We start from the raw sequence: 27,891 nt of genomic DNA, 5'->3' as shown, positions 1-27,891 counted from the left end.
CCTATACTGCTCTCAAAATACTTGAATTTGTCTGAAAATACCAACATACAAAGACCACAACATGTATATAGCATTCCAGTGCCAGTGGGAAAACCAAAGACACTCACTCTATTATTACTATAAAAACACAGCCACTATTCCAAAAAGCAATAATAAGAAGCTAACTTTTAAAACCGATCATTTAAAAAATCTGTTTTAAGGCACATTTCGGAAAGAAATACTAGTGGCTCAGTGCACTTTCCGCATCACAATGCCCTTTATCACAATCTTTAATATACTGCTAGGGTTTTCTCAACAGACAGATCTCTAATCCACATACTTCAGGTTCTTGTTTTTGTTCTTTGGTAAGACACATCAGAGTTGGTGCTGGGTATTTCTCATGGAAGGTACGTCACGGGAAGACTGAGCAGCAGGTGTTACCATTCCCCTGACACAACCACACATCAGTCCTCATCATCACTTCAGGAACCGACAGCTCAGCAGTCACTAAGGATCACTGGGCAGACGCATCAATTCATTGGCAGCTACGGAGCAGCGATATTCTAACATTGCTTCTGCAACTACTATTTGGAATACTTCTCTGCGTTCTATGAAATTTCTTCCTCGTTTGATTATCCTATGGTTCTCGTCTTCCACTTCACCAGTTTTCAGAATAATCTCTGAATGTTTTTTCAACGTTGACCAGGCCAATTCAAAACTGTTGCTCCTCTGAGTTCTCCTTTTAATTATTTAAATAATTGACTTAATAATTAATATTCCAACCCATTTGCTACTATCTTACTGATTGTGGAATTATACAGCCAGGGCTTCAGAATCTTTGCTCTTGATCCAAAGCTTAAGAGAAAAAAGAGTGGTACCCAAGAGCTTTCCTATTTTCATGCCACGGAGGTGTTAACCGCTGCATTTGCAGATGTGACACATATTCTGGTTTTGTGGAGAAAAGTCTGAATATATAAATAAAAGGATTAGTTCAGATTAGTTCAAAATAAAGGGGGGAAAGTCAGAACGGGTCACAGAGTTAAGTCTGATCACAACTGACCCTATTGTTTCTGCTGCATTTCTTGTATATATTTCAAAATTTTCATAATGACGTTTTTTAAAATCCCATTTTACACGTTTAAAAAGTCATTATTACAGATAAAGGAAATAACTACACCTTCACTCCTGGTCAGAGTCATCCAGATGGTTCCCTCATATTCCACTCAATAAAAATGTCAGTATTTCAAGAGACAAGACTGAGGAGTGTGAGTCTTTAAAGGATTCTTTATTAAGATCATTAAAAGTTGTAGAAACAACTTTTATAATATAAAGGCACAGGGAGACAGTTCTGATAAAATATTCAAATTAAACAGTAACTTACAGTACAAAAGACAATTCTGATGCACATACAAACCCCAAATGTCTGATTCAAAAATATTTTACTGCGTCTATTAATGGACAATGATTAAAAATATAAATTGCTGCTGTATAATAAATATCTGATAGTGAACATCTTGATAGCAAAGTGAACAAAATATTTATTGCTTTTCACATACATTTTTTTCCCTGTAATTTTAAATTCCTAATTCTTTCACTATCTTCTCAATCTTATCGTAAGATAAAGAAATTCCACATAATCTCATGGGGGGGGAGGATGGTAGTTATAAAACAAACTACCTAAAGTAGCAATCACTGCTGGCATTGTTTTCTTTCTTCCTTCCTATTCTGCAATCACAACTGCTCTTCCCAAAAGTAAGATAAAAGTTCGCTAAACCGCAGCAGACCATACTGGCACTCTAAGGCTTCTAACGAATACTTCTCAAATATAAAAGGTGCTCCACTGGGAAAGTGTGGGTTTTGTTCGAAGTTCTGATGAAGAGGTGAAATGTCTTATCAGCAATTTTGCCTATTTTTCGCAAAAATTTTGCACAGCTGTACAAATTCACCTCAGTAAAACTTCCAGCACTTGCAATGTTTTCCTGAAGGCTATGCAATTCAATCATGTATAAAAGTAACAGAAAGCCATGTTTTCTAAAGGAGAGCTCTTATTCTTTTTCTTTCAGTTCTCAAAGTGGGATTACTTCTAGGATTTCATCCTCTTTGAGTAGAGTTCTCACCACAACAGGTGAAGCATCATCCTAACGCTAGTTCCACTGGGGCAGAACACACCTGCCTTAAGGTATGTGACATTACTGTAAGGTTGGCCTTAGCCATGTGCCGCGTCCAGTGTGTAGCAGCTAGTCACGTGCCTGGCACAGAGCTAACGCTCAATAAATAGTTGCTGAATGAATGAAAAACAAAACCTTAGCTTTGGTTATGCATACTTCAGTCACTTTATGATTCAGATAGAATAAGGTCAGTCGAGAAGTAACTACTGCACACTACACCAACCTGTGTTCTAAAGATAATAACTTCAAGCAAAAAAAAAAAAATTACCTTTGTTAGTGACAATTTCTATGCCATAGCATTTTTACATGGTTCACAAATTTAATACATTTGTTCATTTTTATCCACATGCTTAAATCTGATGTTTGCTGTTCAACAACTGGATGAAGACCAAGGTAAGCAGACTAGCTCAACTGTCTGCTTTCCACTAAAAGTTATTAGTCTATCAATAAATAACAAGTTAGGATGTCTGATTAGACTTCAATAATGGCTACCAGGTAAAATTTGTGAAATTACCAATGAATAAAAAGCAGCATATTTGTATTACGAATTATTGAAAGCAGTACTTTCAACATTAAGGAGTAACCAGGGAGATTTTGCATTTAATAATGTTAGAGCTAAAATATTGCAAGTAGGATAGTAATAATACGTGGCTGGCCAATTCTATTTAAAATTCTAAAGACGGGACTAAGTCTAATATTCTTTGGCATTTGCGTTACTATCTTGGACTAGTTAGCATTTTAAAAATAGTGAGTTACAGTTCTTTTTCTGAACCAAAATTAACATCAGGGTGCAGACTGCTAGCACGTTCTTCTGAAAGCCTTTATGGTAAAGGACAAAATGACATTTTGCAACGTAACACCTAACACCAGGTTCAGCGTACACTTAGAATTACTGGCAGAGAGCGATGTCACTGTTAAACAACTTCAAATGAAATCATGCAACAGTGAAAACTACGGAAAGTGTGAAAAAATTATTTACATAATAAAATGTTCATCTTTCTGCAAAAACAGTAAACCCGGGCATCCTGCCCTGACAGTGAGTATGTACCGCTTAGAAGTGAAGGAAAACAAGCTAAAATTCAAATGAACAACTGCAGTGACCTGAATGTTACAAAGTCTGATAAAAACAACAAAGACAGGAAAACAAAACAAAACAAAACAAAAGCCTACACAGCGGAAGGGAAAGGTGGCCTATAAAACAGGCCAATCCAACTTGATATTCAAAAGTAAATGCAAGAGATTCACAAAATCATGATAGTAACGAGAACTAAGTACCAAGTACCCTTTGATACACAAGCCAATTTAACTATCAGACTCATTTCCAATAGCATCACAACACTCATCAATCCACTCGGGCGTCAGGGGACAGGGCAGCAACGCAGTCCACGATACCTCGAGTCTCCGAAGTAGAACATACTTAATTGCAAAAGCATCATAGGATTGCTGAAGAACAGTAACATCGCGTTGTGATGGATGCCAACGTGAAATCAGTGCAAGTCTATGATCCTCGGGATGTAACACTTCCAAATCCTGTGTTTCCAGACAGTTTTTGGTGGTTGAGTTTTAGCCAGTGCTATGTAAATGGAGAAACGGGGGTTCGCCATGGACTACCTCACGTTGTTGCTCAGTTGTGCTAAATATTCACGCAGTTCCTTCGCAGCCTGGAATCGGCCGTAGCGCTTCTTTGGGTTGGCACACTCATCCAGCAAGGCCTCGAGCCGGCCATCTTTGGCAATTTCGCTTGGTGGGTCATGAAGGAGCCCTCCAGAAGTGCCACGCCAGGTGGCATGTCTGGAGAGCAGGTTCTGACAGACAGCATAGTAGTTGTGGTCCACAGTGGCGCGAGCACAGAGGATTTCTTTTGAAAATGAGAGGCAAGCTTCTTTATCACAGTCATCAAACTTGCTCTCATACCACACATCCCAATTTTCAGGTTTATCTGCGAAAGAGGGAAAAGCAGAAAGAAAAGAAATACGTTTTAAAAGAGAGTCCTCAAAGTGCGCCAACTCATTAATTCACAGTGTATCCTGTATTATGAAGGTGTATTACAACGTTAAATAGTTAAGAGCATTTAATCCACACAAACACTGCTGGAAGCCCACAGATGTCAGACCAGGTTCAGAAAAGCCACTTTCTACCCTACCCAGGTGTATGCACAAGTTCAAGAGCAGAGAAGAAAGCAGAACTTTTGCCCAGGGCTGCAGAAAGGAGCTAAATGTGATGTAGGTATCAAAATAGAAGTCTGAAAAGCAGCCGTGGAAAATGGAAGCCTGAGCCTGCCGACCAGCACACGCCAAGGCTAACCTCCAGAGAATGCCAAGTTCACGGTGGCCGGCGTGGGAGACAGGCGCCTGCAGAACAGGAGCTGACAGAGCCAGAGAAAAAGGCTCTCACTTGTGTGATTCTGATCATGATTTTACAAAGACAATCCTAGGTTGAAGACTACAACTGAGGATGATGACAGAAGAAGGCCCAGCAAAGGAAATCCAGGTTGAAATCGGGAAACATTTGAGATAAAAAGTAACTGTATGCGTGAAGTTTACGGTTTTCACAAAGTGTAAATACTTTAAATTAAAAAAGAAAAAACCAGTTACAATGTATTTGGATGAGTATGGCATACATTCTAGCAGAACTAAACTTGATCCATATGACTTTGAGTTCAGAGGCAGACCACATACACCTACAACAAACCAGCTTACAAGTGCTGGACGATGCCAAGGCTTGCAAGATACACAGCAAACTGCAGACAGGAGACAAAGGGGGCATTTTAAGCAGAGAGGAAAGTCCGTAAGGGAAAGCCCAGAAGTAGGGAAGTTCACTGCAGAAGTGTCCAGGCAGTGGGCAAAGAGATTCCACTGAAGCAGAGAAAGGCTGAGCCACTCCTGGACAAGTGTCTGGATTTTACCTGAAGAACCATGAGATTAAACACACTGAGCAAGTGACAGGTCATCTCTGATTCTGCCTTCGAATCAATGTACCCTTTTTAAAAATCACATTGATTTTTTTTGTTTTAAAAGTTACCATTCCAGTACAGAGAGAAGCTAAAGGAGAAGGCAGGCTCAGGCTGCTAGGACAGCAAATAAGCATTCTGCCTAAACCAGACGAAAACCAAGGAGATGCAGGAATGCGTTTTTTATTTATTTATTTTTTTTTTTAAAAGATTTATTTTTATTATTTTTTCATTGGAAAGGCGGATATACAGAGAGGAGAGACAGAGAGGAAGATCTTCCATCCGATGATTCACTCCCCAAGTGAGCGCAACGGGCCGATACTATGCCGATCCGAAGCCAGGAGGCTCTTCCGGGTCTCCCACGTGGGTGCAGGTTCCCAAAGCTTTGGGCCGTCCTGGACTGCTTTCCCAGGCCACAGGCAGGGAGCTGGAAGGGAAGCGGGGCTGCCGGGATTAGAACCGGCGCCCATATGGGATCCCGGGCGTGCAAGGCGAGGACCTTTAACCACTTGCGCCACCGCGCCGGGCCCAGGAATGCGTTTTTTATACATATTTGATTGTGACAAAGTAAGACAAACTGGATATTAAGTTAGGTGAGAACTTGGAGAACGGAGGGTCTCCAGTCTGATAAGGAGATGGTGTATGTTGTTTTAACAGGTACAGATGGTAAAGTGAAGCACAGAAAGCTTGGCCACAGCAAAATCTCAATTTCCTTGTGAGAAAAAGCACAAAGCTCCTGTGTTAGAAAGTGGAAAGTGAGCCAAGTAAACGTACAGACAGGGCCTTTGGCCAAAGGGCCATCAAGACGGTCCTGACCTGGCCAGAGGCAGCAGCACGGGGACAGCGGTTCCCTGTGCAAGATCTACAAACACAGTGACTAAATGGCTGCGTTTTTCTTCCCCAAGTCACGGATTAGCTGACATAAAATGATAACACTTCTTCCAGGAACAGATGCCTGAATTATAAAAACAAAACAAAACGCTAGAATGAAATTTAAGCACTGTCAAATTATACAGCTCTCTGAATAGATTCAAAACACAGCGCACACTTTAAAAAAGAAAAGCGCAGTGTAAAATGCTGTTACCATCCACAGAGGCAGGGAGAAGAGGTGAGGCAGGGGACCCATGTCAGGGCAGTCACTCCCTGTGGAAGGACCTACACCACAAGAAACAACCAGAAGGTCGTTTGGTGAGTACAGCAAAAGAGCCCAACTTCTCACCAGGAGGATGCTGAGATCGCGTGAACAATCTACCACGCTGTGGACCCCTCAAGGGTGCCCGCCAAGGGCTAGTAACCTGCAACAGCCATTCTTCAGAAGACCCTTACACGCCTTAAGTTGGTTAAAAAAAAAAGTGGGATTATAAATGTAAAACCTCACCACAGGGCACTCACTACCTTTCCCTTCCTTTTCTGCAGAGACACTGAGATTTTCAAAACATTTCAGACTGTACCAACCTCTCTTGTGAAGAACTCACAAGGGAATAGCAAAGTTTTGGGTTAAGACATGACAATCAGACCAAATTCAAAGCTGCAGTGCTAGGAATGATGCAAACAGTTCAAAACAAAACGAGCACAGAACCCACAGAACAGGAAACACCACACGGCTGTGGGAGATTCACAGCCAACTAGCGTCGTCATGGAAGCAGGGCCGTGGCTGTGGCAGCCTGGGATACAATGTGAACTCCGCAGGAGATGCCCGAAGCACAGAACACAGCACCCACAATGCCAAAAACATGTGTATATACACGGTCCCTCTGTGTCCATCGGAACTCAGGACATTTTACTAAATGTGAATATGAATAGCTCACTGACAGTACTTGCATAACACAAAGAAATAAGCAACTATGCCACCTAAGAAGGAAATTTAAGGCTTGCTTTATAGAGATGCAAAGAGCACGTATAAAAATATTCCAAAAGTTGCATACTTACTTTGTCTAATTAATCTTTTGTCAGCAACCAAAACATTTTCGGCATCCACGATGATGACCTTCCCGTCTCTAGGACCAACTGCAAAATTGTCAAAGCTGACGTCCAGGAGGTAGAGTGCAAATTCAAAGTCATTGTTTGTGAGCTGCTCTGCTATTTCCATTAGCTGCCAAGCAAGATCAACTCTTTTTTCCCATGGTGCATTAAAGTAACTCCACAATTCTTCTCCAACATAATTCACAGCCACCATTCTTCCGCAAGCTCCAAGATACTTTGCAAATGGCCAACCTTCATCAGATGGAAAACTCTAAAAGAGAATTATCTTTATATTATAAGAGATTCGTATTAAGATAGCCCAGGTCTGGCCCCAGATCCTTTCAACAGAAACTGTTACCAGAATGAGAACTTGCCCATTATATTCAACAGATAATTATAAACTTTACTTCTTTTTTAATGCATACCATTATTAAGAACCTGAAAAAATACAAATGAAGGACCTTACATTTTAAAGCCGATAAAACAGGATTTGGCAAGTCCTGCTTATCAAAATCTCAAAGCCAAACTGATTAATACAAGAAGGATGTGTTTCTCTCAAACACTGGCACTTACTTACCAGGCACGGCTGCAGAAACAATAGAACGAGCAGCATCTGTATAGCTAGGGGCTTTTCCTTGAGCAGAGCAGACAGAACCATTGCAAGCCTGGTCAGCCTGCTGCTGGGCCTAGCGAGCATTTAGTAGGAGCCTTACTCAGTCAAGAAACCAGCAAAGGTATAGCACAGGTAGACTATTGTTGGTGGAGGTTTCCAAAGGCTGGGGAAGGAACAAACTAATAAACTCTGGTCCTGGGTTGGTTTTGTTCTTTCCCTGCTACTTTGCTCCATTCATCTTGGCTCAACTTCACAATTATTTCATTCAACTTGTCTTGATTTTTATAATGACTAGAAAAAAATTATATTACATCAAAATGAAAATATTCTATGACTAGAAACAAAGTTTTTGGTTAAGATGATAGGTTTTACTTAATTCTTGTTATCACTAAAATGTGCAACTACAGGGACAGGAGGTACGCTGAGTTAAGCCACAGTTGGGATGCCAGCACCCCACAGGGCCTCCTACTGGAAGCCTGGCTGTATTTCCAACGGAGGGACTTGTTAATGAGCCTAGGAAAGCAATGAAAGATGGTCCAAGAATGTGGGCCCCTGCAACATACGAAGGACTGGCTACAGCCTGCCCCAGTCCTGGCTGATCTGCCAATTTGAGGAGTGAATTATCAGGCAAAGGAACTCTCTTTTCTCTTTGCACCTTATCATTTTGCCTTTCCAGTAAACAAATCTAAAAATAAATAAATAAACAAGCCCACATTAATACGCTGATATGAAAATTGTCATTCCCTTTAAAATGCTTCTAAAACTAAACTGTTTTCATTTTTGCTCCCTGTCTGTCAGCTTCAATGTACAACTGTACTGATGTGCAGAACATTTTTCACCTATCTGCCATTCTGTCATAAAACAGTAATCATATAAATAAAAAAATTCAGACATCTTGGATCCCTAAACACAGTAAATTCACTGATGCTATTTTAGTCAGGGGAGAACATGTGATTCTTTAGGAATTACAGTTAAGTCCTTAATGTTTTAATCTCACAGCTGAGAACGCTCTGGTCCGACACCCATGACAAGAACTCTTACACACTACTTTCAACTTTTCCATCCAACCTCAAATTTCACACTCTTGAAATGTGTGATATATTACCAGAAAAGACTTAACGTTTTCCCAAAAGTATTCATGTAATAAGCCCTTCACACACATACAAAATCAAAACAGTAAAACTAAACATGTAGGATTACATAATTTTGCCATGTAAAACGCTAAGGAAAAGAAGCCGCCTCCACTCTTGGTGGATTAGTCACTTGCCATATTGGAGAACAGACACAAACATTTCTTTGTGAAAATAAAACGGTCTTTGACAACAGGAGAAGAGGGAGCGCTGCCGACATCTGCACATGTACAAATGCCTTCTTGTTTTTGGAACTTCTCCAACTGGCAGACGACTGTCAAATCTACACTTCATTACCCAAGTCCCTCGTAGATGAGGGTAAAATATATGAACAAATGTCACATTGAGCAACTTTACGTTCAGGCTGCGATTTCTGACAATGTGAACAGAGATCTTGCTATGCCTCATTTTAAGACAAGCACTAGAGTTCTTTCATATAGTTTGCTACCTAATCTTTTGGAAGAAGTTTGATAAATGAATCTAGACCATTCATTCATCATAAGAACTCTTCACTGCACAATCAAAATAGTCAGAATTCTGTTGAACACGCTGTGGCACAGAAGAACCGCTCAAGGGAAGCCAAAATATTTGTAATTTGCGCTTAAAGCAATTCTGGCTTATAACCAAACTGCCATGGTCAGGCAGAGCTGGAGAGAAACGGCTTGGATATGTTTATAAAGCAGGAACATTCCTCCTCTTTATCAAACTGTAAAAGTGCACCCAACATGGTAGGTAGGACAAGAAGTGTGCTGCTAAACTTCACATATTATTTAAAACACAATCTGAAAGCCATATTTTCAAATTGCCTAGACCAAGCACATACAGTTATATAAACTAAAGCATGTGTACCTTACGGAGTAACTGCAAACTGAAATAATGTACAAACACCTTTCAGTTGAAATAAGGAGGCTTTAAGCTTAGGGCAGTGTTAACTCTAACTGGACTAGAGGCATTGCACTTCGTGTTTCCCGTTTTTAATCAGGTTTGAAAGCACGTCATAGCACAAAACGTAAGGCTTTTGCAAGTAAACATTAACATTATGAGAAGATCCTGCACAGCTAAAAACTATATTTACTTTATTACTTTTTCAAATTAACACCCGAAGAAGACATAATAGCACAAATGTAAACCCAAACCCATTAACCCCATCATCTATTGTAAGAAAAAATGGAAATGGCACACAGTGTGTCTAATCAACATTAAAGATTTCAATTTAGAAAACTCCTATATTCTTTGTAGTATATATTATCTCATAAAACATCTATTTTAAAGGGTTTTGTGACACAGCACCTAAGTGGATGGCCCTGACAGGACAAAGCTGGGTTTTGATGTCCCCTTCTTGGTGCATTGCTTTCAGCCTTGGTTTCTTCATCAGTAAAAGTGCAATAATACTTGGAACATATATTCACCTGGGAATTCCAAGAATCAAATGTAAAAAAAAAAAGGTGCTGGGGTTGGCGCTCTGTCATGACACGGAGTGCTGATGTCCCACATGGGGCGTCGGTTCTAGTCGTGGCTGCTCCACGTCCAATCTAGCGCTCAGCTAGCACGCTTGGTAAAGTAATGACACATGGCCCAACTGCCCCGGCCCCTGCACCCTCACTGGAGACGAGAAGTCCCTAGCTCTTGGCTGCAGATCAGTCCAGCTCTGGCTGGGATGGCTCTCTGGGGAGTAAAGGAGAGGATGAAAGATCTCTTTGTCTGTAACTCTTTCAAATAAAAATAACTAACTCTTTAAAAATAAATAAATTTAATAAAGAAAAAATACATTATGTTGAACTGCTTAACAAAAATATTCTTACATTTGCTATTTAAATCTGTTAAATAAAGTTTAGGCTTTCATCAAGAGATGCCTCTTTTCTTCTTTTTTTTTTTTTCTTTTTTAGATTTATTTTTATTGGCAAGTCAGACATACAGAGAGAAGAGACAGAGAGGAAGATCTTCTATCCAACAATTCACTCCCCAAGTGGCCACAACAGCCAGAGCTGAGCTGAGTTAATCCAAAGCCAGGAGCCTGAAGCCTTTGCTGGGTCTCCAATGTGGGTGCAGGGTCCCAAGGTTTTGGGTTGTCCTCGACTGCTTTCCCAGGCCACAGACAGGGAGCTGGACGGGAATCAGGACCAATGGGATTAGAACCATATTAGTGCCCATATGGGATCCTAGCGCGTGCAAGGCAAAGACTTTAGTTACTAGGCCACGGTGCCGAGCCAAGATGCTCATTTTCTTAAATCTACTAAAAAAAACCCTACAACTTACAAACATTTTCCAAATGTTAACTAAGAACTACAAAATTAGAAAAGCATTTTCAGTGCCCTCAAGAAGTTTCTAATTCATAATGGGTTACATCAGTTAGCTAACGCGCTCTACAAGGATCCAAGGTCAGGAGAAGTATATACAGCACCCTGAAGCATTAAAAACAAACTTAAAATTTTACAACATGCACACACATAAACATAATAGCCCTTTCACTTCCTTTTCAATTATTGTAAGTATGTGCCCCAAAGCAAACTCCAAATGCTGAAATAACCTTTCAGAATGAAAATCAGTATCAATGCTAGTACATTTTATGTAATCAACAGAAGATACAGAATCAAAAGAATTTCATTTTCCGAGGGTGCCTGACTTCTGAATGCAATTCAGTCTTAAGCAATTTTCCTGAAGTCACACAGGAAATGAAAGACAAAGGCAGACTATCCTACAATACTTTCTGCAAGAGTCAAATGGATGCATAAGATTAATAAAATCCTCAACTGGCCCAGCACAATGACCCAGCAGCTAAATCCTCACCTCCAATGGGCCAGGACTCCATGTGGGTGCTGGCTTGTGTCCTGCCTATTCCACTTCCCATCCAGCTTCTTGCTTGTGGCCTGGGGAAGCAGTTGAGGACGGCCCAAAGCCTTGGGTCCCTGCACCCGCATGGGAGACCTGGAAGAAGCTCCTGGCTTTGGATAGGATCAGATCCGCTCTGGCCATTGTTGCCACTCGGTAAATGATTGGAGGAGAGTGAACCAGTGGAAAAAAGATCTCTTTCTCCTTCATTCTGTAAATTTGCCTTTCCAATAACAATGAATCAATCTTTTTAAAAAATCCCCACTCTAACATCCTCTTCTTTTTTTTTTAAGATTTATTTTTTTTATTATTTTTTCATTGGAAAGGTGGATATACAGAGAGGAGAGACAGAGAGGAAGATCTTCCATCCGATGATTCACTCCCCAAGTGAGCGCAACGGGCCGATACTATGCCAGTCCAAAGCCAGGAGCCTCTTCCGGGTCTCCCACAGGGTGCAGGTTCCCAGAGCTTTGGGCTGTCCTTGACTGCTTTCCCGGGCCACAATCAGGGAGCTGGAAGGGAAGCGGGGCTGCCGGGATTAGAACCGGCGCCCATATGGGATCCCGGGCGTGCAAGGCGAGGACCTTTAACCACTTGCGCCACCACGCCGGCCCTAACATCCTCTTATTTAAGGCCTTAGGGGACCTCTCCTCAGACTGAAACATTGAGAGTGACTGTAGCATTAGACTGGGGATGGAGGCAGAAAAAGTTACACACTGCCTTCTCTTTAAAAAGTTCTTATTGAGAAGCAAAGCAATAGGAAGACAAAGAGAACTTCCATCATGACCATCAGCTGGTTCTGTCTGCAAATAGTCCAGTGGTAGGTTGGGATAAAGAATTTGAGAATCTGGGCCCCGCGGCATGGCCTAGCGGCTAAAGTCCTCACCTTGAATGCGCCAGGATCCCATACGGGCTCAGGTTCTAATCCCAGCAGCTCCACTTCCCATCCAGCTCCCTGATTGTGGCCTGGGAAAGCAGTTGAGGACGGCCCAAAGCTTTGGGAGCCTGCACCCGCGTGGGAGACCTGGAAGAAGTTTCTTGGATCCTGGCTTCGGATCGGCATAGCATTGGCCGTGCGCTCATTTGGGGAGTGAATCATAGGACGGAAGATCTTCCTCTCTGTCTCTCTTCCTCTCTGTATTTCTGACTTTCCAATGAATAAATAAATCTTAAAAAAAAAAAAAAAAAGAATTTGAGAATCTACTCTGGTCTCCAAAGGTGTGGAATGAAGCCATCACTTCTGCCTCCATTAGCAGGAAGCTAAAGCCAGGTACTAAACCTGCTAACTTCCAGATGGGCTATGTGTTAACTGGCATCTTAAGCAGCGTAAACGGTTGTCCCCAAAGTGAATTTAGTACAATACTAAAAACTTAGCAACCTGTTTTCACATAAACAGTTTCTTCGCTGATTTTTGAGATAATGGAGAACAGAGGGAGATACAAAGAACAGATCAGGCTGAGACACGATAAAATCAACTCTTCAACATGGTCCTATAGCATGGTCTACATGCTATGAAAAAACAAGCCAAACCCAATGTACAAGGTTATCCTACATACCAGAAGCAACTAGTGTCCTTTGGTACACAACATTATTCCTTATTCTGAAAAGCAAATTTTAAAGGTATCACACTAATATCTTTTGACCACTACCCATCATCTCGCCAGGCTCGCAAACTCAGTTGACCCTCCCATGCCACAACTCACCATGAAAAGCAGACATGAAGTCTGAGTAAAGATACAGAAGAATCTCTTTTGGATTTATTGATTTATTTCCTTTCAATCAGTGAATGGCGTGGCACAGCTGCAAACACTCAATTTCAAAAGTATTTGTGCTCTATTATCTTTTTCTCTTGCATAAGCAAAGGTAATAGTTGTATATTAAATTTTAAAGATCAAAATTCCTTTCATGTACAGAACATTTACACAATATCTGATAACCCCACAACATCCCAACTAAATGCAACAGAAGACTTTCCCATTGGCCAAAGGGGATCAAATTAATACAACTCTCTCTATATATTTATATATATATATACATATTTTTTTTTGGTCTAGAAAGGGAGGTCATTCCTAGTACAAAAAAACCAACTTCAAGAAACTCTACTGCTGGGACAGACATTTGGCCAAATAGCTGTGACGTCTGTGATGCCACATCAGAGCGCCTGGGGTTCCATGCCAGTCTCCAGCTAGCACAGACTCTAGAAAGCAGCAGCGACAGCCTCCCTGACTTAATTCCTGCCTGCACTGCATGACTTCTATCCCCTGCAGCTCTGGTCATTGTGGGCATTTGAGACACACACACACACACACACATACACAACTGCGGGCAGTACAATAGCCTACTGGTTAAATCCTCACCTTGCATGCTCCAGGATCCCATATAGATGGCAGTTCGTGTCCTGGCTGCTCCACTTCCCATCCACCTCCCTGTTTGTGGCCTGGGAAAGCAGTCGAGGATGGTCCAAAGCCTCGGGACCCTGCACCCACACGGGAGAGCTAGAAGACGCTTCTGGATCCTGACTACGGATCAACTCAGCTCTGGCTGTTGTGGCCACTTGGGGAGTGAATCAATGCATGGAAGATTTTTGTCTCTCCTTCTCTATAAATCTGCCTTCTTCCAATAACAGTAAACCAATGTTTTTAAAAAATTCAAGCTACTATTAATTAAAACACATAGTTTAAAATCTGGCCATCAGATTTCCTACATAATTCGCATTTCTGCAAAAAATTAAAGGCAGAATTTAAACTGGAGAACACTTAAGGAAAGTTAATGTTATTCAAAGCATAGAGAATGCTTAAAGGTTCAAGTCTTAAAACTGTTTCTGAAAGACCCCGTTTGAATGAAATCCCACTGTAGCAACGTTACAACAGCTGTTCCCAGAGATCAGTCAACTGTGCTGTGACAGACTAATTGTTCACAGTTTGGTGAACTGTCTGGAGGGAGGGACGGAGTCAAATTACTGCAGTGATCTAATGGTTCCCTAATTTTTGCTAAAATTTCTCTCAAAGACTTTGATTTCTTAATTTATACTGAAAATAATGGCCAAAATCCATTCCAGATTTTGTGGGAGCCTGACAATTTTAAGCACGTACCGTTTATGTCATGAAATAATTTCCCGACTGCCATTTTCTACCCACCTTAAATTCCAGCACTATTAAGTAATGCCTCAGAAAGAGCAAGGTTGTGTGATTTCTCTTAATGGCATGTCCAACGGCGGCACCGAAAATTGGAAACTGATGTCGAAACACAACAAAACCCCCAAATTTAGCAGAAACAGATCATCTTTCAAAATAATTTTTAAAAATGTTCTTGCCACTCCTTACTTTAAAACTCTAAGTTTTAAATACGCACAAACTATCTAACCTCCATTTCTTCTCTTATCTGGCAGCTGTGATCTCCGTCAGGACAATTAGCTTTCATTTTATCGGAGAGGCAGAGAGCCGGGGATAGACATCCTCCATCTGCTGGTTCCCTTCCGGAACGCCCACCACAACCAGGCCAGGCCAGGCCATGCTAAGGCAAGGCACGCGTAACTTCACAAACCACGTTTCCACTGTCAGAGCAATGGGGAACAATACAAACAGGATCCACAGGGACCGTCTGGGGACTGGCTGCAGGGCTAGTTTATTGACAGAAGCCTGGTTGGTTGAAGTGTTTCATATTTAACTATTTTACTAATTTATTTTCATTCTGTTGAAAGGTGGGGAGGTATACAGATACAAGATGGGGAGAGGCCTGTTCCCTGGCTCACCCCCACACCTGCAGCAGGAGCAGGGTCTATGCTGGTTCACCCCCACACACCTGCAGCAGCAGAGTCTTAACCTCCAAGCCAAAACTCCTAACTTGGACATCTACAAACAATAAACTCAGACATTTTTGTCAATAAAAACAAAATTTCAAAGAAATAAAAGGTATTATAAACTTCTTTTGGATCCAATAACCGAAAAATCCTACCTTACTTTCTTCAGCCAATCTTACTCAACATTCTGGCAAGTCGAACTGAACTAACATCCTTAGTTCCTTCAAAACACAAATCAAATTAATACAGCTCTTCAGAACAGCAGAACCTCCAGTAACACAGTATCTCCCCCATTACATGTCTGGTGTTTGATTTCATTAAGTTAGTGTTTTTACCACTGCCGTCATATAACTTCACTATTGCTAGCACAAAACGCTTGATTTTTCCCATCCCAAACCAATCCTTACTCTGTTTTCTCAGCAGTTCCAGAAACAGATGCTCAGTGGTGGATCAGAACAAGAACAAGGTCTTGCGTTTGATGTTTCCCTCGGCCTCACATGTCAACTCATCAGCTGTCCTGGAGCCTCCTTGTCCACGCACTGGGCCTGACTGCTGTTTAACACTTGCACCAGGAGATGAGATGTTGGTGCCACACCACTTGAGACACCCACATTCCACATCTAAGTGCTCGGCTGGAGTCCTGGCTATTCCACTTAGGGTTCAGCTTCCTGCTAAGGCAAACACGGGGGTTGGGGCGGCGAGTGCTGGCTCAGTTGCCTGGGTCCATGCCACCCAAGTGGGAAACCTGCATGAGTTCCTGGCTCCGCTCTGGATGTTACAAGCATTTGGAAGTGAACCAGCATATGGGAGAGCTCTCTCCATTTGTGTCTTGTTTTCTTGTCTTTCAAATAAAATGAAAACAAAAACTTAGCAGTTATAAGTATATAGAACTCAGAGGAGAGGGGACTTAGAGAAGGAGGGGAAAGAAATCCCAGAATAATAAAATAAATTTTAAAATAATAAGTATATAGAACAAAACACACTGTAAAACCTTCATCCAAACAACCTAAGTCTCTCATACAAACTAGTACAAACACCTGATTCTTTTTTGCCCTTTACAATCTACCTTTCTAAAATAGCCCCTCTGGGTCCAGCCCGGTGGCTCCACAGGCTAGTCTTCCACCCATGAGTGCTGCCATCCCACATGGGCCCAGTTCATGTCTTGGCTGTTCTTTCCATCCTGATTTCTGCTTGTGACCTGGGAAGGCAGTGGAGTATGGCCCAAGTGCTTGGAATCCTGAACTCACGTGGAGACCCTGAAGAGGCTCCTGGCTCCTAGCTTAGGATCAGCTCAGCTCCAACCTTTGTGGACATTTGGGGAGTGACCCAGTACATAGAAGATTTTTTCTGTCTTTCCTTTTCTCTCCAAACAGGCCTTTCAAATGAAAGTAGACAAATTTTAGAAAGAAAAAAAAAAAAACAAAAACAAAACCAGGTCCTGTTAAACCACTTCTAGTCGTTCTGTTGAACCACTTCCACATCAAACCGTAGCTCACTAAGTATGTTCCAAGGCTACAAGGACCCGGTTCCTGCCTAGCTCTACTGCTTTACTGTAGTCAACCATGCTTCCTCATTCTCCTTCCTAGGGCTCAGAGATGTTCCACAAACCTTGCCTGAACACAACATGGGCCCCCAGAACTTCACTCACACTTCAGCTAAAACTTCACTTTCTCTGAAGAACTTAATGGATTATTAAAACTCAATTCAATCTATTTTCATTTTTATTTGAAAGACAAATAGATGGACAGAGACCTTCCACCCACTGGTTCACTTCCCAAATACCCACAAGGGCCAACGCTGGAACTCAGGCAGTTCTCCCACCCGGGTGGCAGGCACCCGAGGAACTGGCCCAGCAACTGCTGCGCCCAGAGTGTTTAGTCAAGGGAAGCTGGGAGGAAAGCAGGGTACACAGGACGAGAACCAGGCATTCCAATGTGGAATGCAGGGGTCCCAGTGTCACCCCCAAATACCTATACCTCCCCAAATCCAACTCTTTCTTGTTCTTTTTTATAGTTTCTAAAAAGTCTGAAATGACTCTCCTCTTTGCTTGTTGCTCACGCATGATGCTCAAGCAGAGGCTGTGCTTACTGGGCCGGGATGGTCATGGACTACTCCAGGACCTGGAACTACTGAGCAACGCCATATGGTCCTTGTTGGATCACTTCGAATGACACCTATCCAGATGTAGAATCCAGACAAAACCTTGCAGGTGTTTCTTTTTTTTTTTTTTTTTTTTGGTATTCCATTCATCATCATACAACAATCAAAGCACAATGATTCGCAGATAAAAAAATAGAATATTTGTCTTACAGTTTCTGAATCCCTACCCACAGCTGCCTTCCACACTCATTTTATTTTATTGGGGCCCCTTTTAAATTGTTATTCTCAAAAAACTATAGTCTGAAAATATGGATTTGTGTATATCTGAGGGTGACATTCAAACATCTGGCCAAGGGTAGAATGTGTGTGTTTCTAAGAGAGTTACCAACATAACGTGCTAAACAATCTGTGAACCACCACAGTGGTCTAAAAATAAAATAAGCTGATATGCCAAGAAATAGATTGTAAAAGCCCTTAAAATTAGAGACACCTGACACGTATCATTTGAAAAATCTTATCTCCTCTAATCTTTAAAGCAATCCCATTACTTAAGTATTATCTCTATTTTACCGATTAAAAACTCAAGACCTAAAACACCTAGGGATCTAAGCAATGCATTGCACACCTTCAGGGTAACACAGGATATGAACAGGGATGCTATTTCAACACTGTCCTCCACTACTACTCCTCCACGGAACTCTAGCTGTTGGCTCCCCACAGTTCAGGGCCCTATACCCCCAAAACGTCCTCTCCCCCACATAAATATACCCATAAAGACAGTTTCAGACACTACACAGTCATCACACAGTGCACATACTCCTTTAAAAGGGCGCATCACTGTGCTGATTGTAATCAGTCATTTATATTTCTATCTCTTACATTGTAGGCTACTCCTCGCCTAAGGGAGTCTTTCCATTCTCAAATGCTTCACAGATAATTTTTGACCAATCATCCATAACCTGGATCACGATTACGAAATCTAAAGAATTCCACAGTCTGTGACTACACTCAGCTTAGGCCAGGAATGATAGGTCTTCATTGTAAGGCTACTTACTAAATACGAAATCCATGATACCTGTAGGAAAAACACAGGATTTATGCTGTAGCACCATTTAAATTGAACACACAGGTAATGAGTAAAGTGGAGCAAGTTGAGAGTGAAGACGCAGCCAGGACGTTGGCAACAGATGGAGAAGGCCAAAGACTTCAGGTGGGAAACCAACAACTCCGCCCTGCCAGGTCCAGAAAACAGACCCTCTCCTCAGAGAACAAGCTTTCTCCTCCAGCATGTGCGCATATGCGAAACCCGTGCAATGAGAGGACAAAATAAAGCTCAAACTAGAAACAAATACCAAGGACATAATTGTAAACGGCCAAAAGTCATGAATAAACCCATAAACGATATCAGATGGCCAAGGATTTTGTGCAGCTGATCCACCAGTGCTGCTCTCTTCAGGGTGACTGGTTCTAGGCCTATCCAGGAAATTTATATTTCCCTCTTTCCTTTTCCACATGAGGAACACAGGATTATTTTAATACTCTTCCACATGAGAGACATTCAAGTGTTTATCAATAAAATCTCAGGTAATCAAACAGAAAAAGCCCCAAAGCTTATAAACCTGTTAAGTGAAAAGTGCTCTGCAGAATCACTTTAATGTATTTTGAGGGCTAAATGTAGGAATGCAGTTACTAAAGCAATAACTAATGAAGAAAGCGGGCGATGAATGAAAACGCTTCAAAACAGAGTCTGAACGGTCCCTTCTAGAAACTACTGCTCCACCAGGATGGTCTAACAACCTTAACTCCATGGTTTTTTTTTTTTTCTTTTAAACAAACTCCCTCGTTTTTCTTTTCATTAAATGGTATTTCATGTGGTAAAAACTTGGGAGGAAGCCAGGATCCAAAGAGAGGGATTATCTGCCTTGGCATCCCATCCCATCCCATCCCATCCCATCCGCATCCCATCCGCATCCCATCCCAAGGTGGCAGGGCCCCTGGACCAACATTCTGCAACCTTCTTCTAGAAGATCTTGGCTAAACCATCAGTTCAAGTCAAACTGGGAAAGCAACTTTAACAGAATGTGAGAGCTAAAGCAGGAAAGCTCCTAATTCAACAAGGAGGAAGGTGATCCCATTGACAACAGTTTTGCCAATTCATTCAAAGTGACAAACTGAACAAAGGAGCCACAGCATCGTTCGCTTCACAAACTATTTCCCAGCCATGAGCTCTGAAAATACATATATCGCTACAGAAATTATGCTTAAAAATGTATCCCTGAGTGGCCGACTCGCAGCGCAGCGGCTGAGCCACTCCCAGGGCCTCCTGTCTCCCACACTGCCAGTGCCTGCCCGAAGTCCCATCAAGCGTGGCTTCCTGTCTGCTTCCTGCCTCTGCACAGCAGTGATGGCTGAGAAATCCACACACAGCTCCTTACTTCAGCCTGACCATGGGAGGACGACCCATCTCTGCTTTTCAAATAAAAGGAAAAAAAAAAGTGTAAAACATCTCTTAATGATTACATGAATGACAAAATTACCACTACTGTTAAGGTGACGGGGACTCCAAGCATGCTTCACAAGGCACTAGTTGCCAAGTCAGTACACACTTCCCCTCTCTGAATTCAAGAATAAGCAAGTACAAACATCAACACGCAGTTGACCAGGAAAACAGCAGAGTCCCTCCCACTCGGTGACTTTCTGGATGGGAGGATGGTGTAATCGGCATACAAAATATACATCTTGGTGAAATGAAACGTAAAAAGGAAAAGGTATCTGAGTAGAAGCGACTGCTGTCATTGTCCTACTGCTTGATTTTTGTAAGATAGTTTTAGAAGGTAATTCTGTGGCAGAGCAACTTTCCTTGGGGCTAAAGCTATCAGCAACTAAGACTATTTATCCAGCAATGCAGTCATATTCCTGTATCGTTTCGTAACAGGAAATCTGTCCTGCAAATCCATACTGCCTTGCATGCAGTGTTGCAGTGTGTGTCTGTCACAGCCACTTCGTTCAAGCCCTTACAGGAACGCCCCGCCCCCTTTCGAGCCACAACTGAAATGTCAATTGTTTATTATTTCTTAAAGTCAGATTAGGAGAAGGTTAGAGACGCAGGTATCATTCAGGCCTTGAAGAATCTAACCAAAGCAGACTGTGAGTGCTAATTTTTGAAACGTGTTTAACTCTTTTGTAACTTTTTCTATGAACAGCTTAATGAACTAAGTTCAAAATATTTCTCTTCCCTGGGTAATTTTTGGGCAAATTAAAAAAAAAAATCTAGCATGTCGTCAAGCTGGCCAAACATTCAATAAGTAGCTCCCTCTTCTGGAAAAAAAAGTGAGTTCCATTTTAAGCTGTAACACACACACATTTCATTACACATATTTTTCAAACATATGAAGCAAATATATATATGTGTGTGTAAACAGCGAGCCAAACCTGAGCCTTTCCATTAGAATCCATTTCTCAATGGTATCATGAAGGCCAAACAAGCTTGTGTAACAGGAACCTGTACAAACACTCAATATGTAGCTTGCCTAGCTTTACAAAAGTCATGACCATTACGATATGGCTCAGTGAGCCACACGTGTGCCTGATAGCAGAACTGAGACCTCTCTCTGTCAGTGGCTTTACACTATCCACCAACGTTTAATCACACTGCTCAGACTTAACACATGAGCGTTCACCAACATCAGGTGGCTCTAGCAAGCAGCAGCTCTGCTTTAAAAACGTCTTCCTTGTTCAATAGAAAAAAATAACACACAGTGGAAGGACCGTACTTGGGTATGTCTCAGTGCCCCTGCCTGCACTGTCTGGATTAAACAGGCCATCACAAAATGTTACACTGTGGATGTAGGCTTCCTCACACATATATCCCTACAACCTATCCATCCGCCAACCCTGAAAGGGTGTTACCGAAGGGGAAGCAATAACCAATCACCCGATGTTAAAAAACGATCTCTCCTTAAGGATGAGCACAGAACGTCAGGGGAGAACATGACACACACAGCAACTACAAAGAAAAGTCAAAATGAACAAACTAAGTTAGTAAGGGTTTCGAGAACAGAGCAGATTTATTTTAGCAGAATTAAGTGTCGAAGCTTCTCAAACTCCCAGTATATTCGCAGGGACACAAAACTGAATATGCAAGGCTGTTAAAATATCAGTTGTTTCCAGCACATCAGTCTTCACAACTAGCTGGTAAAACTCTTCCAACAGCCCATCAAGGTGTCCAGGACCAGGAAGCCAGCCCCATCGCTAACTCGGGGGTCCCGGACGATCCGACAGTCTATTTCAGCAAGCGGCGCTGCTCAAGTTTTGCCTTACCCAGGAAGAAAAAAATTCTATTTTCTTAAATTGGGGGGGGGGAAAAAAAAACAACTAGTGTGTATCCCAAGCACACACACTATTGGAAGACTGCCAAGTTACAGAGCAAATGAATCAAGCAAAATTCTTTTGAGGTGAGTTTCACCACTTTCACCCCCCCAATCCACTTTTAAGACCTGCATTAGTGCCCAACATACAGTCTACACCTTAAAGTCCCCCATTACATTCGCGCAGCAACACCTTAAAATTCGCAGAGCAAAATACTGATGAAGTGCTTCCTTTTAGCTGGCGTGACGGGTGCAGAGTGTGAGAAAAGAAAACAATATAAACAACAATTGACCTTTTCTATTCCGGCACTTTGAACAAACAAAACAAAACAAAACACCACCCCGTCCACCCGCCCGCAGCCATCAGTGTCATTCTTGGCAGAGAAGAAAAGGCATGAAGTAGACCCAAATCACTTGTGGTGAAGCTGAAGTCATTTCCTCCCCCTCCGGAGGAGACCGTATGGCAGAGGAGCGCGCAGGGGAACTTTCCCTGCAGTTTCCAAGAGGGAGCCGGGACCCCGCACTGGAACAGGACAGGAGTGTGCAGAAACACCAGTAACTACGGCAAGGGTTTCCGCCTTCCTTTCCCTCTGCCAGGCTCCAGTGAAAGCTCTCCACGCTACTCCCTTTAGACGCCTCACTTATTTTCAATCATCAGCCAGAGGAGGGCAAATACCGCCCTTCGGGGGACCCTCCCGCCAGCTTCTCGCCCTGGCCTAACATTTCAGATGTTTGGGGGCAAGCCACAGGATCAGAACCCCACCGACCCTCTTAGCCTTGAGTCTCCACGCCCCCAACCCCAAACCGACCACCTCCTCTCCCGCTGCAGTTTAGCGCCCAAAGCGAGGCTCCCGGGGCTTTTATTTAACCTTCTCCAGGACTCCCGCGCCACACTCTGACCTCAGCTCCTCCACTTTGCACCCCTACCCGCCCCCTCTCGCATTAACTGCCCGCGCCAGTGCCAGGTAGATACGCCAAGACAAAGGCTGGGGCCCAAGCGAGGCCGGTCCCGGGGCGCAGTGGGGAAGAGCCGGCGTGCGGTGGGACCCTCCGGGAGCAGGGGAGCTCCCAGCTGGCGCCCCGGGTGCGCGGGAGCCCCGGGAGGTTAGGAGCCCGGAGCCAGCGAGCAGGGCGGAAGGAAAGTCGCTGGAGAGACATTTTGGAAGCCCGCCCGCGAGACGCACTCCCTCCTCTGGCGCTGAAGGCTCCGCAGTCAAACCCGAGAGGTTGCCCGGGTCTCGGTGCCAACAGCTGATTCTCCATCTGCGGGGTCACCTAACTGCAACTCGGGCACGGGCCGCGGAGTCGCCTAGCCACCCCCTTCCACTCTCCCACGCCTGCCTGCCTGCCTGTCTGCCTGCCTGGTCCCGCCGGCCGGGGTGCCAAGTGGCAGCGGGGAGCTGAGCCCCTCGTCCGGGAGGACGCCCCCCCTGCCCTTCCCCCGACACTCCCTGGGCCCGGCCCGCCCCCCCCCCCCAACTCCCCGCGCCTACCTGTAGCACCAGCGGCTCGGGGTTGAAGGCCAGGGTGAGCAGCAGCTGCATGCGCTCCGAGTCCTTGAGGTTGCGCAGCAGGAAGCTGCCCGAGTCCTTGGTCTCGGCGTAGCGCCGCACCAGGCGGTCGAGCAGGCGCTGCGAGGGGCAGTGCACCAAGTCCGACCAGCCCTCCACCGCCTCGGGCGTGAGCAGGCGCACGTCGCCGTTGAGGCGCGCGAACTCGGTGCGGGGCATGGCCTGGAGCAGGTCGCAGCGGGGCCGCCCGGTGGCCCGCTTGCAGATGCTCTGGTCGAGCTGCGCCAGTTCGCGCTGCGAACCCAGGCGCTTGAGCACCACTCGGCGGCGGCCGCCCTCGCGGGGTTCGCCGTACTGGGCGAAGTAGACGTTCTTCACGTTGAGGAAGTCCAGCAGTCGCAGGCGGCCCCAAGCCTCGAACACCACCTGCCCGTTGAGGAAGCGGCGGCACCAGCTCGTGCCGAAACACGCCGGACACTTATTGAGCTGCAGGAAGCGCCGGTCGGTGAGCTCGTTGCGCTGCCAGGAGGCGAGCAGCGACGGCGAGTGCAGCACCATCAGCACCAACAGGCTGCCCAGCGCCGCCAGCTTGAGCGAGCGGGACAGGCGACCGAGCTTCGGGGGTACCAGGCGCCACATCCCGAGCCCGCCCGGCCGGCCGGCCGGCCACCAGCCACCGGGAGGGCGAGGGTACCCCCGGGGTGCCCCCCGCCGCCGCGCCGAGAGCCGGAGAGCGAGCCGGAGAGGCGCGGGTTGGGGCGGAGTAGGTGTGTGTGTGTGTGTGTGTGTGTGCGTGCGTGAGAGGAGAGCGCGAGAGAGCGAGCCACGAGCGGCGCGGGCTGCGACTTGTCCCCGTCACTAGAGTCTCCACAACTCCGGAGCTCCCTCCTCCCAGGGCCCGCCCTCCGACTCCGCCGGCGCCTCCTCCTCCTCCTCCTCCTCCTCTTCCTCGCCAGCCAAGTTACAGCCGAGAGGAAGGGAGGGAGGGAGGGAGGGGAGAGCGAGGCCGCGAGCCCCCGACGGCCGCGCGCTCCGGGCCGCGCGCACTGCCGGCTCTCCGGGCGCCGGGCCTTCCCGCCAAGCCGCGCGGGGGGCGAGCGGCAGAGAGAGAATGCTGGAAGGCCACCCCCGCTCCACCCCACACACACACACACAAAGTAGCAACAGTGTAGGAACTGGGGGTGCGGGGTGTTAGGGAGAACGCGGGAGGGAGGCGGTCGCGCGGCCCTCACGCCGTGCACGCCGCCGGCTCTCCGCCCGGGCCCGGGGCGGGGCGAGCGCGCGTCCCCCGGCTGCGTGAGCGCGGGCGCGCGGGGACGGCCGTGGGACAGGGGCGGGCGGCTGGCGAGCTCTGCGGGGCAGCCGTGCGGGTGGGTGGGTGGTGGGGGAGCGCCGTAGTCCACCTTCTAGGGCGTCTGCCCTGCGCCCCGTTGGGAACGGGCCGGACGGCGCCGGGGCGGGGCACCGCGCTTTCCCGGCTGCTGCTGCTGCGCGGGCGCGCGGCCGGGCCGAGGCGGGGCTTGCGGGAGGAAGCGCGGAGGGAGGAAGGGAGGGAGGCGTGCGGGACGGCGGGAGGTCGGGGCCCGGCTCCGGAGGCGAGGTCCGGGGCGGCGGGCAGGGGCGGGAGGCCAGGCCCGGCTCTGGAGGTCAGGCCCGGGGAGGCGGCGTCTGCGCGGGAGGGCGGGAGGCCAGTGCCCAGGGAGGCTGGCGAGCGCGGGAGGCCAGGCCCGGCTCCGGAGGCCAGGCCCAGGGAGGCGTGCGGGGCGGTGGGCTGGCACGGGAGGCCAGGCCCGGCTCCGGAGGCCAGGCCCAGGGAGGCGTGCGGGGCGGTGGGCTGGCACGGGAGGCCAGGGCCCGGCTCCGGACGCCAGGCCCCGGGGAGGCGGCGACGTCTTTGGCGGTGCGCCTATGGAAGCAGTCTGATTTTGCGCGAGTGACGCGGGAGGAACACTCCTCGCGACACTGGTGTTAGGTCTCCAACGCGGCCTGGCTGTCGCCGGGAGGAGCGAGGCCTTTTCCCTCCGCTCGCTGCCCCCGCGCGGCCTGGGCGAGGTGGACTGGCCGCCTCCTCCCGTCCCCCACGCCCGAGCGCCGCGTGGCTGTGGCGGTAGCCATGGGGACCCGGGCGCCGAGTGCGGGCGCGCCTCATTGGCGCGGGGTTTGCGCCAGGCTGCGAAAACAGCTCGGGTAGGCTCAACTCCGGCGCCCGGGGCGGGACGTGTAAGTTTTAGCGGGGTAGGGGCTTCTAAGCTGTAGGTGTGGAAGCGTTTTTATTAGTTTTACTGCTGCCTAAAGTGTCGATCTCTGGGACGGTGGTTTCTGATAGGTTATTAAATTACTTAAGCGAGCAACGAGTTTTGGAAAACGGCTGGCCTGGGTAGGTCAAGTTTACAGAAACTTCCTGAGAAATATCTTGTACCACAGTCCTCCTCCTAAGCACGGCGTAATGTTTTATCCTCGGTTATGTAAGAAAATTCTGGAAAAGAAAACAAGACAAAATTCGGGGGGGAAAAAGTTTTGAGGAAATGTCGGGTTTTGACAATGGAAATGATTTTGACATAATTCTTCACCGAGTAGGAGCGAAGTGTTAGATTGTGTCTGAAAGTGTTGTACCAAGGGAATGAATAAGAGGTTTGGGCGTTACAGCTGTGCTACTTGCGTTGATGCATCCCAGAATTTCAAATGCTCAGAAACGGTTGTCGCTGGTCCCAAGGCGCGCTGCTGCCCAGCTCCAGGGTATGTGAGCGACCTTGTGAAAATGCCATTTACCTGAGATCTTTGCCTTGGGGACTATTTTAGGGATATGAGATAATACATGTGGCTTAGGCAATAGGAAAGCACACACAGGTTTTGAGACGGGTCAGAGCTAATACCACCTGCGTTCTTGCCAGGCTGAGAGGAGGTGGGACACAGTGAGAGAGCAGGTGACCAGTCCTTGGAATTGTCTAGGTATTATCTGAGGAATGGTGATGAAAAGAGTCACAAGTTGAATTTTGAAAATGTTTACATTTGCTTAAAAGCTCTGATTTCTTTTTATTCAGATTTGTCCATATATTTGTCAAGATGATTTTCTGGAACTTGTAACATTGCTCGGGGAAAAAAAAAAAGTCTTGCCATATGAGAGAAATTCTGTTCCAGAATGGCCACGTTGAGGTTTAGAAAAACATCACTGACTGACCATTAATGTACTTCCCTTTCCTGTAACTTGCAACATGCTTTCCGCTAATGGATCATAATTCATTATTTTAAATAACTGCAAATCACGTAATTTCCAGTGCGTTGTAAAATGTCCCTTCATGATGGCTATCTCTCAGGTATCCGCTGGGATTCAGTGCTGCAGCCCCCACCTGTTCTGATAGTTAAGTTGCATTGCGATGCTCTTCTGGCTCCTGCAGCCGTGGTTCCCAGAAGCTGCTGTCCCGTAGGGGAGTGGCAGTGGCTGCAGACTTTGTGGGAACTGGAGAGTTGGCTGCCTGGTGTCTGCTGGAAGAGCTGTACCAGCCAGCAGTGTGCTGTTGGGAAGCCTTGGCCCACAAATACTCTCATTTACTATGCGTTTAGACAGGAACACCTTGTTGTTACCGTGTATTGTTACATTTAGGCTTGTTGCATATCTTTCAGCCATACATCTATGTGTATTCAGAGGACAGCTTTTATCATTACAGCCCTGGTTAACATACACCTGACCAAAACATGAAGGCAGAATACATGAAGGTCAGATCAATGCTGTCATTTTCAGGCAAGTAAAGACCAAAACATCTTGGTCAGTGAAGTAGAGAGGAAAAATGGAGTGCTTATATGGCAGAGTCGCTGAACTGTGAAGTGATTTGCCAGAAATCGCTTGTTGAATGGTGACCTATCATCAGAATATTCTTAATGGCACATTAGTGAGGTTTAGAAGCAGAGACCTGGAATCCCGTTGTGAAAAACACCTGTTTACCCAGTGTTCAGTCCAGCACCAGAGTAGGGGTCAGGAGGGGGTGAGACCCTGCTTGTTCAAGGCTGACGGGAGGCTCTTTTGTGGAGCACAGGACCCAGGGCAGTGACCGGAGTCCTTGTTACATGAGGACACGAGACGATGAATAACAAGTGAAAGAATAAACACCTAGAATTAAACGTTAGTGTAATGAACAAGAATCAGGTCTGGGATGACCTCAGATGAAGTCTGTGGGGGAATCCACCCAGCTGAGCTGCTGGACTCAGAACCAACGGTGGAGAGAAACACAGGTCCCATGGTCCACTGTGGAGTGCATGTGTCAGAGCTGGGCCTCCTCAGTGGCTCAGATGGAGCAGTGGAAGCATATCCAGATGCACATGGAAGATACGGCAGTACACTGGAGCTTGCAGAGGACACCTGGTACCACAACAGAGGATGGAGGACAGAACAAATCAATCAACTACCCCAATGTTGGCAGTGAATATCTCGGCAAACGGAGACTCTAAGGTGGACTGTGTCAGCCAGTGGATTCTGGAAAGATTTCAT

The 27,891-nt window shown here is 45.7% G+C and overlaps 1 protein-coding gene and 1 long non-coding RNA gene across 2 annotated transcripts; one reads left to right on the top strand and one right to left on the bottom strand.

Annotated features, from left to right (window-relative positions):
* Nucleotides 1-1,247: 1,247 nt before the first annotated feature.
* Nucleotides 1,248-24,454, bottom strand: DIPK2A (divergent protein kinase domain 2A). Its single transcript, XM_040974755.1, has 3 exons — nt 23,391-24,454; nt 7,027-7,330; nt 1,248-4,086 (listed from the first exon to the last, which is right to left on the bottom strand). Exons 1-3 carry the CDS (start codon nt 24,045-24,047, stop codon nt 3,755-3,757), a joined length of 1,293 nt encoding a protein of 430 aa, XP_040830689.1. The 5' UTR covers nt 24,048-24,454; the 3' UTR covers nt 1,248-3,754.
* Nucleotides 23,449-27,688, top strand: LOC121152626. Its single transcript, XR_005883289.1, has 3 exons — nt 23,449-23,459; nt 26,914-26,917; nt 27,461-27,688. It is a non-coding gene; the product is annotated as an uncharacterized LOC121152626 (long non-coding RNA).
* Nucleotides 27,689-27,891: the final 203 nt, after the last annotated feature.

Source organism: Ochotona curzoniae, unplaced genomic scaffold (assembly GCF_017591425.1).
Source record: "Ochotona curzoniae isolate NIBS_2020 unplaced genomic scaffold, NIBS_Ocur_1.0 contig_2599, whole genome shotgun sequence".
In the NCBI taxonomy this organism is placed as follows: domain Eukaryota; kingdom Metazoa; phylum Chordata; class Mammalia; order Lagomorpha; family Ochotonidae; genus Ochotona; species Ochotona curzoniae.
Note: the sequence above shows the minus strand (reverse complement) of the source record. Positions and strands in the feature narration are given on the sequence as shown.

Excerpts from the sequence above, each read along its gene's own strand:
- DIPK2A (XM_040974755.1), bottom strand. The coding sequence starts at position 24,047 with ATGTGGCGCCTGGTACCCCCGAAGCTCGGTCGCCTGTCCCGCTCGCTC. Across the intron at positions 7,331-23,390 it reads CCGAGCCGCTGGTGCTACAG|AGTTTTCCATCTGATGAAGG; the intron begins GTAGGCGCGGGG and ends ATTCTCTTTTAG. Across the intron at positions 4,087-7,026 it reads CAAAAGATTAATTAGACAAA|ATAAACCTGAAAATTGGGAT; the intron begins GTAAGTATGCAA and ends CCTCTTTCGCAG.